Source organism: Prunus avium, chromosome 1, assembly GCF_965620075.1.
Source record: "Prunus avium chromosome 1, drPruAviu1.hap1.1, whole genome shotgun sequence".
Classification (NCBI taxonomy): domain Eukaryota; kingdom Viridiplantae; phylum Streptophyta; class Magnoliopsida; order Rosales; family Rosaceae; genus Prunus; species Prunus avium.
This window is the reverse complement of record NC_142284.1, coordinates 4,917,941-4,934,439: the sequence shown is the minus strand read 5'-3', so window position 1 is coordinate 4,934,439 and position 16,499 is coordinate 4,917,941. Positions and strand designations below refer to the sequence as shown.

The 16,499-nt window shown below is 38.2% G+C and overlaps 1 protein-coding gene and 1 long non-coding RNA gene across 8 annotated transcripts; one reads left to right on the top strand and one right to left on the bottom strand.

The window, feature by feature from the left end:
- Positions 1 to 688: 688 nt before the first annotated feature.
- LOC110766173 (uncharacterized) lies at positions 689 to 7,450 on the bottom strand. Of its 7 annotated transcripts, none has more exons than XR_002528122.2 (8): positions 6,485 to 7,443; positions 6,235 to 6,407; positions 5,304 to 5,425; positions 4,638 to 4,759; positions 4,112 to 4,441; positions 3,851 to 3,968; positions 3,696 to 3,771; positions 689 to 1,201 (listed from the first exon to the last, which is right to left on the bottom strand). It is a non-coding gene; the product is annotated as an uncharacterized LOC110766173 (long non-coding RNA). The 7 variants fall into 7 exon arrangements; XR_015833082.1 differs by lacking the exon at positions 689 to 1,201 and adding an exon at positions 4,878 to 5,150 and having other exon boundaries at positions 3,241 to 3,771; positions 6,485 to 7,449; XR_015833085.1 differs by lacking the exon at positions 689 to 1,201 and having other exon boundaries at positions 3,251 to 3,771; positions 4,112 to 4,177; positions 4,316 to 4,441.
- Positions 7,451 to 13,745: 6,295 nt separating this feature from the next.
- LOC110766195 (F-box protein At5g07610-like) lies at positions 13,746 to 15,355 on the top strand. Its single transcript, XM_021969478.2, has one exon. The coding sequence runs from the start codon at positions 13,966 to 13,968 to the stop codon at positions 15,196 to 15,198; it is 1,233 nt and encodes a 410-aa protein (XP_021825170.1). The 5' UTR covers positions 13,746 to 13,965; the 3' UTR covers positions 15,199 to 15,355.
- Positions 15,356 to 16,499: the final 1,144 nt, after the last annotated feature.

The window sequence follows — 16,499 nt, the reverse complement described above, 5'->3', positions numbered from 1 at the left end:
TAAAAATATATATACATATTTGTTTCAAGTATGTGGATCCCTTTACCAATAAATCCGTTGTCTCATCTATGATTAGTTTTTTCACTTTTTTAGAAGGGAAGTTTGGATGTGAGCCCTCTTCAATGCCGTTGCAAAATTTGGAGGCAAATTTAGCATAAATTTCACCTGTCCAAATAAAGCCCATGTTGGATGCATACATTCAAAATTTCACGTATTTGGGCCATTCTACTTTGCAAGGCGGGGGGTCTTAAGTGATGATGTAATCACCGAACTCAGATTTATTTGGACCAACATGTTGGAAAATGATACGGGCACATATGTATATATATATATATATATATATAGCAATTTGGAAAATTTTGGAAAACAAATTTAATTCGTCTTCCTAAAATGGAAAATGAATTTTATTTCTTATAACAACTTTTTATTTGTTAAAGTGAGGAAGGGGAGGGGGAAAAACTCACACACACAGGTATCATGAAGCTTGAATCCAGGATAATTTGGGAGCACACCCAAGACCTGGATGTATCTTATTGTTTTGGCCCCTTGATATTAGATTGTTTTCTTTTATATTCTTAAGTAAGGGCATTTTTGGGGTTTAGAGAATTATATATAGCTCAGGGTTATTAAAACAGTTTACTTGTAATAAGGGCCTAATTGACATTTTTTTTGGAAAATACTTCCCTCTTTACCATGTAAATAGGAGCCTCTTATATTCCTACCAATATATGTGCTACATGTGTGCATAAACAAATACATTTGCCGCCATGTAAACCCATCCCCACGGAGTTTATACATGAGGATGATGAGATTGAAAGGACATATTGTGTAGCCAGTAAAAATCATCACCAATACCCACCACCAAAGCTGGCAAAACTGAGTCGCCATCACGAAGGTGAGTGAGCACTGTCAAGAACGGTTCATCTACAACACTCGATTAACGGAACGCATGCAGCAATGGATAGATTGGGGCGCACCATTGAGAACGGAACCCAAAACGAATCTTCCTCTTCATCGGCGTTCGAACCGAGTGGAGGGTCATGCTAGTCTTTGTGCGAACAACTCCGTTGGCAATAGAAAATCCATGGTCGTGTGTGTGTGGTTCCCGAAGTCAGTGACCTCCAATGGCGTAAGCCGAGGGAACGAGAAATCAACAACAGCAAAGACAAATGTCGACGGAAGCCACGGCATGAAAATGTGTCTGATAAATTAATTAGAAAACAAATTCAGAAAATAAAAATAATGAAAACATGTCTAGTAGTACAAATTGAGAATAATATTATGTGAGTTATTTTTAAGTGTATTTTTGCTAATTTCTGTTTTTTTTAAATGTATAAAAAATTGTATAATTTAACAAATAAAAAATTATATTGTTTTTTAAAAGCTAAAACTATCTTTATCTCCTTTCTTCTTCTTTTTTCTTTCCTTTTTTTTTTTTTCTCCTTTTTCTTTTTTTCTTCCTCTTTTCTTCTTCTTTCCTTCCCAAACCCATTCCTTTTTCTTTCCTTCTTCCTCTTCTCTCCCTTCTCTTTTCTTCTTCCTTCCCTCTTTTTCACTCTCACTCCCCCTTCCTTCCCTGGCATAAATCCCCATCAACCCACCAATCTGGTTCCACTAATTAATGGCTGTGGTGGTTAGATTGGGTGGTGATAGTGGTTGAGCTAGGTGTTGAGCTAGGTATGTGGTGATTGCTTTGGGTGGTGATAGTGGTTGAGCTAGGTATGTGGTGGTTGCTCTCTCTCTCTCTCTCTCTCTCTTTACCCCCTCCCTTCTCTTTTCTTCTTCCTTCCCTCTTTTTCACTCTCACTCCTTCCTTCCATGGCATAAATCCCCATCAACCCACCTCACCTCTCTCTTGTTCCACTAATTGTGGTGGTTAGATTGGGTGATGATAGTGGTTGAACTAGGCATGTGGTGGTTGGTTACTCTCTCTCTCTATGTTTTTTTCTTTTCTTTTCTTCTTCTTCTCTGTCTTTTTTTCCAGTTGCAATTCTGTGTGATTATGAGTTTTTTTTTCTTGAAATTTTGGGGCTGATTATGGTTGGAAGGAGGAGATTTGATTGTTTTGGATATAATTTGATTGGATTGTTTTCTCATTTCACAGAGAAGAGCTGGCTTTGATTCGGAGTGGCTTTGATTCGGAGAGACTGAAAACAAAAACAACTTTATGGCGTTTTCAACATTTGTTCATACTTTTGGATTCATTCTCATAAAACAATTTCAGCTTGTTTCTCAAAGTAACCCACTGAACACATTTTCACGTGAAAATAGAAAACAAAAACAGAAAATGGCCCTTGAAAATGATACCGAACAGGCCTAGGTCACTGAAGTGAACAATGTTTAGTGTGTTTTGGATCAATGTCACTTCATCTTGACAACCGACAGGCTTTTGAAATGTGTATTCGTAAACCACCGTATTAGATATCCCACGATGTTGCTTATATAACCACTGACCTAATTTGTGGCCAATTTTAAAACGACACGATATTCACGTTTCGACGTCTTTTAGGTGACGTGATTTTGCAATATTGGCATTATTGCAAAAGTACCATCATGAAATACAAAAAATATTCCTCCACTAAGGAGGGAACCCAAGGCACCGAAAGAATGTCCAGCTCTCCCATTTTTCTCTTCCTTTTCAGCCACCAACTGTTAACCATGCATGCAAATTCCATATATGCATTCATGTGCTTTGAAAGAGGAAAAATAACAGCCGCACATCTTTGAGTCCACTAAGGAGGCAATCCTTTCAGTCCACTAAGGAGGGAACCCCAACACTTTGAGTCGAGGTTACCAAAAGGAAAGAAAAAGAACCTTGAGTTGAAACTAGTTAAGGTTTGCCAACGGAGTCTAACCTAGTGAAAAATGGTCTTACATTGCACACCAATGGTCTCAGGTTCAAACTCCCATAGCACATTGGCAAGTGTGTGTGAGGAAACCCCCTCCCGATTCCTAACTTTGGCAATAAAATAAAATGAAAAACTAGTTAAGGTTTCCCATCTTACCTAGCAGATAAATGACAGTTTTCTTCTGCACTAGGTAACATTATTGTTAACCAATAATGCTGTTAGAACAACAACAATTTGTAATCACGTGTGTTGGGGAGAACCATGGAGAGATTTGCGATATTGTGATGTATTGTGAAAGGATCGAGCTTGACAATCGTAATTTGATATAGGTTAAACTCAACTCCTACAAAGTTAGAATCAATATATATTTATTTTTTTCCCAATGATAATCAAATTTTCTTAAAAGATGAAATTTTTTTTACATATTTCTCATTCTCAATATTCTATTCTCTCTTCCTTCTCCCCATGATTCTTCTCGTGTTTCAACAATAATCAAACATAAATTCTGTAAGGTTTTACAATGTCATTTCTAGGACAAACAAGGTGAAACAAATTCTTACAAAAGTTCTATTAACCTACAAGTCGATTAAGTTCAATTACCTATAGGAAGAAGCAATTTAAAGTTGCAGTACGAAAATTGCCAATTACCATTCTTGTATATGACATGTATCACTTATATTTTCATTAAAAGCATCACAATACCCATAACAAATTGGTCTCAATTTTAAAAAGTACCAATATAGACCTTAATTTAGTTTAACACAATTGAAGAAAAAGTGTAAACAAAATAAAGAAAGAAAGTTGCAATGAAGTCTAGGATTGAGAAAACAAGGTGAGAGGCAGTACCTCTGCTTAAATGTATCCAAGTTCTTAGTGAGGAGCAACAGAAATGAAAAAACATAGAAATGGATGTAATTGCTTTCTGAAATAAACATAAAGAGAGCCCATTAATGAATGAGTAGAAGAAAAAAATGAATGTAATTGCTTCTGATAAGGGTTACCTCCTCCTTAAATTGCATCCCATATCTGCAGAGGAACTCCATTCTTTTTCTCATGGAGCCTTTTAAATATGTAGCATCCCTCTCTGCTTTCTAAGGAAATGAAACCAGTTTGGATGGACTACATTCAACAAAACAGAAAGAATTAAGGCTAAAACCAAACTCCCAGCTCAAATGAAAATTAGACCAAGACCAAAACAGAGAGAAATTAGGCTTAAAGGTCCAGAAGCAAGTTTTATTGAAGTGTAGGCATATGCAGCTCACCTCACAAGCTTCCCTAAGAAACACCTCCTTGTGGCTGTATAGAATCAAATCCATTAGGCGAGTGACCTGCAATTAGTTTTAAAGTCATCAACTTTCCATTCCAAACTCATAAACCAACCATAACCTCACATAGTTAATACAAAAACGATAAAATAAAAACTTCAAATTTCATGAGTAAAAAACAGCAACACTAAAGGAGAGCACATCAGATAAAATTCCACAATCTCCTTCTCCCTCCCTCTTTGCTAAGTTATTATCCCAGGCACATCAACCCATGACACCCCAGCTCCAAATGCTCTATGTTTCTTCAATTTGTTTACTGAAATTAGCCTGCAAACAAATTAAAAAATGCTTTATATCAGTAGCATATGCAGTGTTGGGTTCGGTTTATTAATGTGCAGTAGATATGAAGTTCAGTAGCATCCCTTATTGCAGAAGAATGGAGGAGGCTTGCAATTTTAGTTCAAACATCTTTAACTTTAAACGTTAAAATAAATTGATATAGAATTCAGTAGCGGATAAGTACCAGCAATTGTAGCACCATCCCATATCCTTGTAGAATGTTACCAATTGTAGCAACAATGGCAACCATCACAGCTCCCCTCATATATTTTCACCAATGAATGAGACCCACAATGTCAAATAAACCTGAAAGGAAAAAGTACTCACATATCATAAAACTAATAAATCATTTCCACCTTAGAAACCATTGTCACACCCCAAAACTCATGTGTAACATCAAGGAAAAAAAAGGATTCTTGCATACAAACAACAGAAAATAAAACTTTCTTAAAACTTTGAAACTTTGCTGCTAGTTCCGAAATAAACATTGAGACTGAACAAGGAATCTCCACTTCTCTATGTTCTCAAATTGCCAGCACATGTCACCAAGACAAAATCAGCCAAAGAAACAGAAAAGACAGCTCCATGCAGCAAGCTTGCAAGCAATATCCATCAGTTTCTTATCGCTGGAAATTCTTGTGACTTAGCAAGAAAAACCATCAAACCATATAGCACCAGGCTTAGCATCTCTAGATTACTGCACATGCATATCATGATTAATACAATAGCAACTGTGAACCAAGGACGCAAGCTAATATAAATTAAGTAGCATATGCAAGGAGCTCTACCAAGATAGTAAAGAGCAAGTGTGAATTGCAAAGAAACAAACACAATGGAATATGAATCTCACCTTAGCATCTCAGCAAAGCTCATGGCTTCATCAATTCTTGGAATGGCATTTGCTAGCTCAGAGAACAAATTGTCCATTCCATATGTTCACATGTCTTCATGCGCAACTGTGGGATCCACTTCCTATGGAGGATCATAACCAAATAATGAGACTGCACATAATCAAATTCACACACACACACACACACACACACACACACACACACATGCAAGCATATAGAAAATTTTCATAATAAATACAAATATCAAACATGGATAAAGAAGAAAAGATTCAGCAAAGGCATTAGAGAAACTAACACAATTTCAGCTACTGTGTATTAAACTTTGAACTCAGAATTAAACACCCTAATCTCAATAAAAATTTACCAATTTACATGCATCCAGAAGCTGATTAAATACACTTTGAAACCATATAAAATTTGACAGAAACGGAGCTATAAGGCAGTCCAAAGTAAGTGTTTCAAAACTGAAACTGCAGCCCCTGTTTTTGACAGATTTTGTAGTCATACTTACCAAACTCAGGTATCAAACTTAGCCAAATTACATGCTATTAGAGGGCTTTTAATCCTGGATATGTATAGTTTAAAACTAAGTACTTATATCTCAAAACTAACGCACTGTAAGATCCAACCCCTATTAGCACAAACCATCTCTATATTTCCCCAAAATATGCCAAGAAAGAGAGCTAGTGAACCAAAAATCAGAATGGTCTGTTCTGTGAAATTCTTCCACAAATTATCCATTATTCGCTCAAGAAAGAATTTAACGGCCAGATGCATCCGCCAAGAACAAAAATCCTTTAATGCCATTTTGTAAATCATTTTCACATGGTTATTGATGACCCCAACTCAAATGCAACTGGACCAAAGACATGGGAAATAAAATAGTGATTGTTAATCCACTTTTTGGAATCAGGTTCGTAGGATACTGACCTACTGTGAGTTCCCAAAAGCTACAGTTGACAGCGTCAGTAGCTAAGATGAACAAAGTAGGATATGTGGGCACTTCATAAAACATGTGTGAATCGACATTAGGCCAAAGCTCAAGTTGAGGAAATCCGCCGCTTCTAGTGGTTTGTCACCATCAATGTCAGCCTTCGTCTCATCTGCAATATAAAAATAGTCAAAATGATTTGCCGCTATGTAAACCCATCCCCACGGAGCAACAATGCGAGGAAAATACATTTGTACATGAGGATGACGAGATTGAAACGACGTATTAAGCAGCCAGTAAAAATCATCACCGCTACCCACCACCAAAGCCGGCAAAACTGAGTCGCCATCACGAAGGTGAGTGAGCGCCGTCATGAACGGGTCATCCACGACACTCGATTAACGGAACGCGTGCAGCAATGGATAGATTGGGGCGCTCCGCTGAGAACGGAACCCAGAACGAATCTTCGTCTTCATCAGCGTTCGAACCGAGTGGAGGGTCATGCTAGTCTTTGTGCGAACAACTCCGTTGGCGGTGGAAAATCCACAGCCGTGCGTGTGTGTTTGCCGAAGCCAGTGACCTCCAATGTCATAAGCCCAGGGAACGAGAAATCGACGGCAGCGAACGCGAATGTCGACTGAAGCCACGGCAAGACAACTCATCTCTCTCTGGCTCCACTAATTAATGATAGTGGTGGTTAGATTGGGTGGTGATAGTGGTTGAGCTGGATATGTGGTGGTTGGTTTCTCTCATCTCTCTCTCTCTCTCTCTCTCTCTCTCTCTCTTCCCTTTCTCTTCTTCTCCCTCTTTCTGATTCTTTCCCTTATTCTTCTCCCTCTCTCTAATTCTTCCTCTTCTTTTTCCTCTCTCTGTATTTTTTTCTTTTCTTCTTCCTTTGTCTTTTTTTCTCAGTTGCAAATTTGTGTGATTATGAGTTTGTTTTCTTGAATTTTGGGGCTGATTATGGTTGGAATGAGGAGATTTGATTTTTTTGGATATAATTTGATTGGATTGTTTGCTCATTTCATGGAGAAGAGTTGGCTTTGATTCTGAGAGACTGAAAACGAAAAAGACTTTTTGGCGTTTTCAACATTTGTTCATACTTTTGGATTCATTCTCAGAAAACAATTTCAGCTTGATTCTCAAAATAACCCATTGAACACATTTTCAAGTGAAAACAGAAAATGGCCCTTGAAAATGATACCAAACGGGCCTAGGTCACTTAAGTGAATAATGTTTAGCGTGTTTTGGATTGACGTCGCTTCGTCTTGACAACTGATGTGCTTTTGAAATGTGTTTTCGTAAACTACCGTATTAGATATCCTACGACGTAGCTTGTATAACCGTTGACGTGATATGTAGCCAATTTTAAAAGAAAGACACGCTATTCACGTTTGGACGTTTTTTTTTTGATAAAAAAATGGTGGCAAAGTGTTCAACCACTCCGAACTGGGGAGGGGTTAAGGTTAAAGCTCTCCCCATGAGGTTCTTTACACATGCGGAGCATCGAACGCAGGACCTCACTGAGGAGCCTGCTAACATTCGGCCAAACATGGTGGACCTAGCCCCAACCACTAGACCAAACCCACATGGGTCACGTTTGGACGTTTTTAGGTAACGTGATTTTGCAATATTGGCATCATTGCAAAAGTACCATGATGACATACAAAAAATATTCCTCCACTAAGAGGGAACCCAAGGCACCGAAAGCCTGTGCAGCTCTCCCATTTTTCTCTTCCTTTTCAGCCCCCAACTGTTAACCATGCATGCATATATCCCATACATGCATTCATGTGCTTTTTTTTTCTTTTTTTTTTTTGGTCTGAGCATTCATGTGCTTTGAAAGAGGAAACATAACAGCCGCACATATCTTGAGTCCACTAAGAGCATCTCCACCCATGTAGGCTAAGGCAAGGCTAAGGCAAGACAAGGGCTGGTACTATTTATGTGAATAGTGCCAGCTTTGCCTTAGTTGGTTCCACCTTTGGAAGGCTTGCCCGGGCAAATACTATTCATTGTACTTTATTTTCTATTTTTTTTATACTTACCATTAATTTTGATAAGTTTTTCAGATAATATTTTCGGTTGCCACGTGTCACTATTTATTATAAAATTATCACCTCAAATTTCAGATAACATTTTCGGATAAGATATTTGGTTGCCACGTGTCCATGTCAGATAAGATTTTAAGATTTTTTAAAAAAAATTTATAATCTCATATTTCAAATGAGATTTTCACCCTATAAAATTACACCACGTGTCCTATGTCAGATAAGATTTTCAGATTTTAAAAAAAAATTATAATCTCAGATTTCAGATAAGATTTTCACCATCTAAAATTGCGCCACGTGTCATCTCTATCTTCTCAATCCCTCTATAAAACTACACCATCAACTCATACATCTCACACCACATCTTATCTATTCTTTCAATTCTCAGATTTTACAAAACATATTTTACTCTCAATGTCAAACTTGAGAAGGGTGTTGGAGAGGCAAGAGAGAGAAGAGGAAGAAATCCGGAGGAGACGTGCTGAGGAAGATCGGGAGGCCGATGAAGAAGAGGAGGAAATGCTTGTAGCCTTTGCTATGCTTAATGAATCAAGGCAACACCACCGTCGTCGTGCCCAGAATGTGGATAGACGTAGGCAGTCTCGTGGTAAGAATCTCATGGAAGATTACTTTATCCCAAATTCCTTATATCATGTTTCTAAGTTTCGAGAGAGATATAGAATGCAGCTACATTTGTTCCAAAAAATCATGCATGATATTTGTAATTACGACACATACTTCATTCAGAAGTATGATGCTTATGGAGTTTTGGGTCTTCTCCCAGAGCAAAAACTTACAGCTGCTTTGCGGATACTTGCTTATGGGGCATCTGCAGAGCAGGTGGATGCGATTGCAAGGATGGGAAAATCAACTATCCTAGAATGCTTGGTGAGATTTTGTGATGCAGTAGAAAATCTCTACACGAGGGAGTACCTTCGCAGACCTTCTCCTGCGGACCTACAAAGGCTTCTAAAAAAAGCTGATACTCGAGGTTTCCCAGGAATGATTGGAAGTATCGATTGCATGCACTGGCAGTGGAAAAATTGCCCAACTGCCTGGCAAGGAGACTATGGGAATCGAAAGGGCCAAAAAAGTATAATTCTGGAGGCCGTAGCTTCATTCGACACTTGGGTTTGGCATGCATACTTCGGAGTTGCCGGATCTCAGAATGACCTCAATGTGCTTGGTCAATCCCCAGTATTCAATGATGTATTGCGAGGTCATTCCCCCCAGATCACGTACCAAATCAACAACACTGTATACTCTGGTGCGTACTACCTTGCCGACGGAATTTATCCTAGGTGGACGACATTCGTGAAAACAATTCCGAATCCTCAATCCCAGAAGGAAAAAAGCTTTGTTGCCTTTCAAGAAGGTTACAGGAAAGACATGGAAAGGTGTTTCGGTATCTTGCAAGCTCGTTGGGCTATTATTAGGAGCGCTGCTCGGATGTTAGATGAGGAGGTGCTGCGGAGCATTATGATGACTTGCATCATCCTCCATAACATGATTGTGGAGGATGAGTATGATTATGAAGCTACAGAGGAGTTTGAACCGGATCCCATGAACACGTCATTGACAAGAATTTATGAAAGGCCGATGGGACCAAATGGACATCCATTGGAGCATGAACCATTAGTTCGAGATGGTCGATTCAACAACCCTATGATTGATCGTTACCAGGAAATGCAATCTTCGTATGTTCATGAGAGGCGTCAAATTGACTTGATCGAGCACTTGTGGGAGATGAAAGGCAATCACAATGGATGAAGACAAGATTAATGCTTTGTTTTTAAGATTGCTTTATTTTGTGTGTGGTGTGTTTGGAATTATGTTTTGTTTTTAATTATGTTTTGTTCTTAATTATGCTTTATTTGTGTGTTGTTTGCAATAAAATAAGGTTTGTTTTTAATTAAACTTTGTTTTCATTTGCAAATATTTTTAATACATATTCATATTATTTAATGCTTTCTTTATTGAATAAAAGGGAAATAATACAACAATTCTTAATACATGACAAATCTTTTAATCCAACCTAATGGTTTCCATCATTTAATCAATCCGTATTGCTAGGTCCGTCATCATGAAAAAGTTTTCTTCTCATCACATCCCTTCGTTTCATTTTCCAGTATGACTTTGTGTCAGGAGACATATGGGTGGTATCCATGGCCATGATTTTCATCTCTCTATCCTCCATGTCTTGTTCTTCTGCCTTCGCCCTTTGAATTGAAAATGCTTCATGTCGTGCCCTGTCCACTTCTTCTCTTTTCAACTCTCTCTCAAGTCTCAGTGCACTATTCTTAGCCATTTGCTCCAAAAATTGTGCACATTCATTGTTCGAAGTGCTCCCTTTCTTTGCCTTTGCCGCCTTTCTCCCAATAGGTCTTGGCGCATGTGGAAGTGGTGAGTCTTGATCCATTGGGGAGTCCAATGGCGAATCGGTTGTCGACGAATCGTGGAGCGGCGTCTCATTCAACACAACCTCCGGAACAGTGCAAATGATTTTGAATCTCGAACAATTCTTCACAATTTCCCAACATTGGTGACTTTGGAAACTTTTTTTGCCTTGCCCCGTGGCACCGAACCACATTTGTACTTGTATGATCTATTCAAAATAAATAATTGGAAATGCAACCAAAAAATGAATATGGAAGAAAATATAAATAATTTGGAATTGCAAGAAAAAAATTGATTATGCAACAAAATATAAACAATTTAGAAATGCAAGAACTAAAATGATTATACAACAAAAAAATAAATATGTAAGACAATATAAACAATTTACAAATGCATGCAAAAAAATTATTATGCAACAAAATATAAATAAATTAGAAATGCAAGAAAATATAAATTTAATATGCAAGAAAAAAAAAAGTTACGTTCAATTGAATAAAACGAGAATTATAAATATTTTACCTCATCAGTAAGATTTTGACCGCTTCTCATGTTGTCCCTCGCTTTTGTCAAGGCATCCCTCCATTTCCCTAACTCTTTATTCAAAATTTTCCACCTAGATTGCAAGGCCATTTCCGTCCGAGTCGAACCGGATCTAGCTGCAAATTCTTCATGAATTTTTCTCCACATATGAGAAAACTTCATCTCATTGCCTGTTATAGGACAATGACTAACTTTCACCCAAGACTCACACAACACAATATCTTCCACAGTAGTCCAAGAGCCTCCGGCTTCGACAGAAGAGGCCATTTGTTTTTTGATACAAATGGAAATTAGTAGAAAAATGTGAGTGAAATGTAAAAAATATTTGAAGGAGAAGAGTGTGTATGAATATTTGGTGTGGAAAGTGAGTAAAATTGATAGGTATTTATAGGGAAAAAATACAGTATTTTTTTGTATTTTTTAAAAAAAATTTTGACTTTTTTTGGAATTTTTTTGGCCAAAAAAAAGAGGGCGGTCAGATTTCTGTGAAAAAAGCCATCGCAGCGCCCAGGAAGCGCCATGTGGCATTTTTCCGTTGGGCCCTGTCAGGTGCTGACGTCAGCGAGCGAAAGTCAAATTTTTTTACCGTTGGCGCGTGAAATTCACGCGCCAACGATAAAAAAATTTGAACTTACCGCTCGCTGACGTCAGCGCCTTTGGGCTGCTGCCCAGGCAAGATCTGCCGTGGGCTTGCCCAGTTTGATGGGACCCACCATTTGCCCGGGCCATTCTTCTTCCGCTGGAGCGCCTTTGGGCTGCCTTGGGGGGCCTTTTGCCCAGTCTTGTGCCAAGGTTGGAGATGCTCTAAGGAGGGAATCCCAACACCTTGAGTCGATGTTATCAAAAGGAAAGAAAAAGAACCTTTTTTTTTTTTTTTTTTTTTTCAGGTTACAAGGAGGGCCGAAGCCCAAGAAAAAACCAAAAAGAAAACTACACTGGGACAAGCCTAGTAGTGGTCATCCTAACAGAGTCATTTGCCAAGAGGCTTACAATAGAAGGAGGGGGAAGATCAACATGATAACCCAAATTGGAGCTTTGACCAATATGTGCCATATGGTCAGCAGCAATGTTTTGTTCTTTATAAATATGAGAAATGGAACACTCTCAATCCCGCAATAGCATGTCTTTGCAATTGTGGATGAGGCTAGAGAGAGGGTGAAAGAAAAAGAACCTTGGGTTGAAACTAGTTAAGGTTTGCTAATAGGGTCTAGCCCAATGAAAAATAATGGTCTTATATTGCACATCAATGGTGTCAGGTTCAAACTCCCATGGCAACTTAGCAAGTGTGTGTGAGAAAACCTCCTCCATATTCCTAACTTTGACAATAAAATAAAATAAAAAATTAGTTAAGGTTTCCCATCTTAACTAGATGATAAATGACAGTTTTCTTCTACATTAGGTGACATTATTGTTTACCAATAATGCTATTAGAAAAACAACAATTTGTAATCACGTGTGTTGGGGAGAACCATGGAGAGATTTGCGATATTGTGATGTATTGTGAAAGGATTGAGCTTGACAATCGTAATTTGATATAGATTAAACTCAACTCCTACAAACAGCAGCGGACCCATGAATTTTTCAGCGGAAGTGCAATTTTTAAAAGCTAAGAGCTCAAAAAAAAAAAGACAATTAAACATCCTTATAATTTAAACAATACTAATGTTATTCATAATTAATTGAAAAAAAATAACATTACAATTAACCTACAATTGTTGCCGACGAGGTTTCTTATCATGAAAACGTCACATTATATTTGCATTACTAATACAAAAAAAAAAACATATTTCTCAATGTAAACAACAAGGACATTTGAGAGTAGTCTCTTACTAATACAAAGAGAGCTAAATAAGAAAAAATTATTATTAAAAAAAGAATAAACAAAATTGGTGTTTGCTCAAGAAAAAAAATATATGCATATAACTTACTTTGGATTGGCGTACTCAAGAAGGAAAAAAAACGCAGGATTCTTGTGATGCACACACACTTTGATGAAATTGGGTGATGTTAAATTGGTCCTTTATAAAGAGAATTCCCAAAACCCAATTAAATAAAGAGAACTCCAATTAAGTAAGGAATTATAAAAACCCAATTAAAACCCTATAGAAGCCCTTTTAAAAGCCCACGAAATGACCCAGCTGTTTCCTTTTTTTTTTCTTTTTTTTAAAATTATTTTAAACACTGGTAAAAAACGACGTTGTTTTGGCTAGGCTTCATTAAAAAAAAGAGGCACGCGCAGTAGACAGTAGCGCAACGACCAGGTCGTTTGCGCATTTCATGGAACAGGTTGCGTGCGTCTCTGGTCTGAGCAGAGGTGCAACTCCAATAGCTTTTATGAGTTTTCCGGTTGCACCTCCTTGCACCTGCGAACCACTCCCGACAGAGTTAGAATCAATATTTATTTATTTATTCCCAATGATATTTTCTGGGACAAACAATATTTGCCAAGTTGATGTATATAGTACTCTTCACATGCGTCTTGTGGACTTACATGGTCACTCCAGCCACAATTAGAAGTTAATGGAACCAACAACCAAGTTTGCTGAATTTAATTCAGTCCCCACTTTTTTTTTTCTTTTTTTTTTTTGGTGCAAAATTAAATTCACAATGTACAAAATGAAGAAGAGAGACAGCCAATGAGAGAATAAGAATTTGTTGGTGAGTTTGGATAGGAAAGTTGGATCCTGAGCCAATTCTTGCACATGCGGCCAATGCAAACTAATGCACTGTTAACTAGTATTGATGAGATCTGATCATTCTGAAAACAGAAAAATGGCGTCTCTCTGTCCCATCAGCAACTTTCTCAGTGATCCTTTCCCGGCAGCAGAGGAAATAGCTTGCAACCAAGACCTCATCACGCTGATCCTCATCCGCCTGCCCGTTAAGTCTCTTCTCCGATTCAAATGTGTCTCCAAGAATTGGCTCTATCTCATCTCCAATCCACAATTCAGTACCCGCCATCGCAGTCTTGCCTCTGCAGGCATCATCTTGTGTCCAACTCCCGGTCTCATTGGTCACCTGTCTCACCATTGCAGAAATTCTGAGCAACCCTTTACGTCTCTCAACTTCATCGGTGACTCAGCCGGTGTTAAAGTCTTGCAGTCCATCAATGGCCTGGTCTTGTGCTGTAGCTATCACGAACCGGGGAAACGCCGCAGCTATTATGTCTGCAACCCTTCAACAAGGCAATTCTTGATGCTTCCTCCACCTAATGCGGATGGCTGCGATTCGTGCACAACCATTTTCTGTGTTAATTTGGCCTTCGATCCCTCTAAGTCACCTCACTACCAAGTTATCTGCGTTCAAAATTGCTCTTCGTCATCAACAGCATACGGTAATTACCAGATTGAGATATACTCATCTGAGACTGGAACTTGGAGGCTATCTGGCTCTCCTTTTGTTGTTCCATCGGACATGGTGTTTGAAAATGGGGTGCTTTGGAATGGCACAATTCACTGGATTAGCCCAAAAGGGGCTACATTATGTTTCGATATCGATCAAGAGCGCCTCGGATCAATGCCTAGTCCTCCATCACATGAGAGATGGGACAAAAGAAGGTTCAGATATTTTGGTGAGTCTGGTGGTCATTTGCACCTTGTTGAAATTTATGGTCCAAGCACTACTCAATTCCAAGTCTTTGAGATGGAGACGGATTACTCAAGATGGATTCCCAAGTATGATATCGACATTGCTGCAATCGTAGATGAACTTCCGGGGATGGTTAGGGAATACCTTGAGCCCCTTGAATATGGTTCTCGTTTCTACGCTTTTGTTTTGCTTTTTATCCAAGAAATTGAAGGGGGCCCGTTTCTGTTGCTGCACATTCCTGGTAAGTTTATATCTTACAATATTAAAGATAGGAGCATCAAGGAGATTTGTGGTTTTGGTCCCAAATCCACCGAAACAAATACTTCTGCGTTGCAGATTGGATGCTTTAATGCTTATCAGTTTGTAGAGACTCTGGCTAGTGTTTGAACATTTCAATATATTATTTTCTATCCCCTTATTATTTGTACCATTGAGATTAAACCCATGGTTTGTAATAATTGTATGCCTTTCAAGATTGGGATTCATAATGTAATGATTTTTCTATTGATATTCTCATATAATAAATTGTATATTATTTTCTGAATTTGTACTATTCCTGGAAATCTTTTCTTAATCTAAAAATACGAATTTCATTAAGAAGAAGTGTTGGTTACTCTAAGTCCAATGTCAATACAACCAATTAATCAATTTGGACTTTCTTTCCACAAATAGAACAAACCCCGCTTCCGCAATCGATGACTTGTGCCACCGTATTGCAGCAGCGAGGTTCTAACATTTTCTTGAGCTAGAACTCTGCTTCATATCCTCTACAAACCGCTGCCCAAATTTCTTCCTTTATATTCACCAAATCAACTCTTCAACATAAAACGGCAAAAGTCAGCATCAACCGAAGCATACTAACATAGTATTCTATAATTTCTCTACATTTTATGGAGCTGTCTACTATCTCTGCTTTCTCTCACATGGTTCTTGTAATCAAAATAAATTCCCTAGTATTTTGGGGTGTACTCATCACACGTCTCTCGTGGATTTTCTTTTGTTTTTCTTTTAATTCATTCCACCATCTTTTACGCTTTCTTATGTGGAAAAGTTGTCCATGACTATAAAGAAATGGTTGCTGCAACAACTACGACACTTTGGCCCAATAATTGATGTTTATATAATTTGAATTCCCATTAAACTAAGCTCAATAATACGCAAAATGATGAAGAGAGCCAATTCTTCAAGGGACAGCGAGAGACCATACAGATCAGATAGATGTCACAAATAAGAAACTTGAATCTCAATCCAATTCTGGCACATGTGGCCAATGCCATATGCAAATAGTTTTCCATTGACTTTGCTGAGAATAAGTCTGCATTGTATACTTGTTTATTTATTTTGCCATATTCACGTTAATGCTCTGTTCAGTATTTCTTATGAGATCTAAAAGCAGAAGAAAAAAAATGGTTTCTCTCTTTGACATTAGCAACTCCTCCGACGATCCATTGCCTGCAGGTGAGGCCTTAGTTAGCTTGCAACCAAGACCTCATCATCACAGAGATCTTTATTCGCCTGCCCGTCACGTCTCTTCTCCGATTCAAATGTGTCTCCAAGCTGCGTCATCTCCATCCCCCAATTCTGTAGCCTCCACCGCAGTCTTGCCTCTGCTGCAGGCATCATTTTGTGTCGGATTCACTGGTCTCATCAATCACCTATCTCTCAGTAACTGCAGATATTCTGAGCAA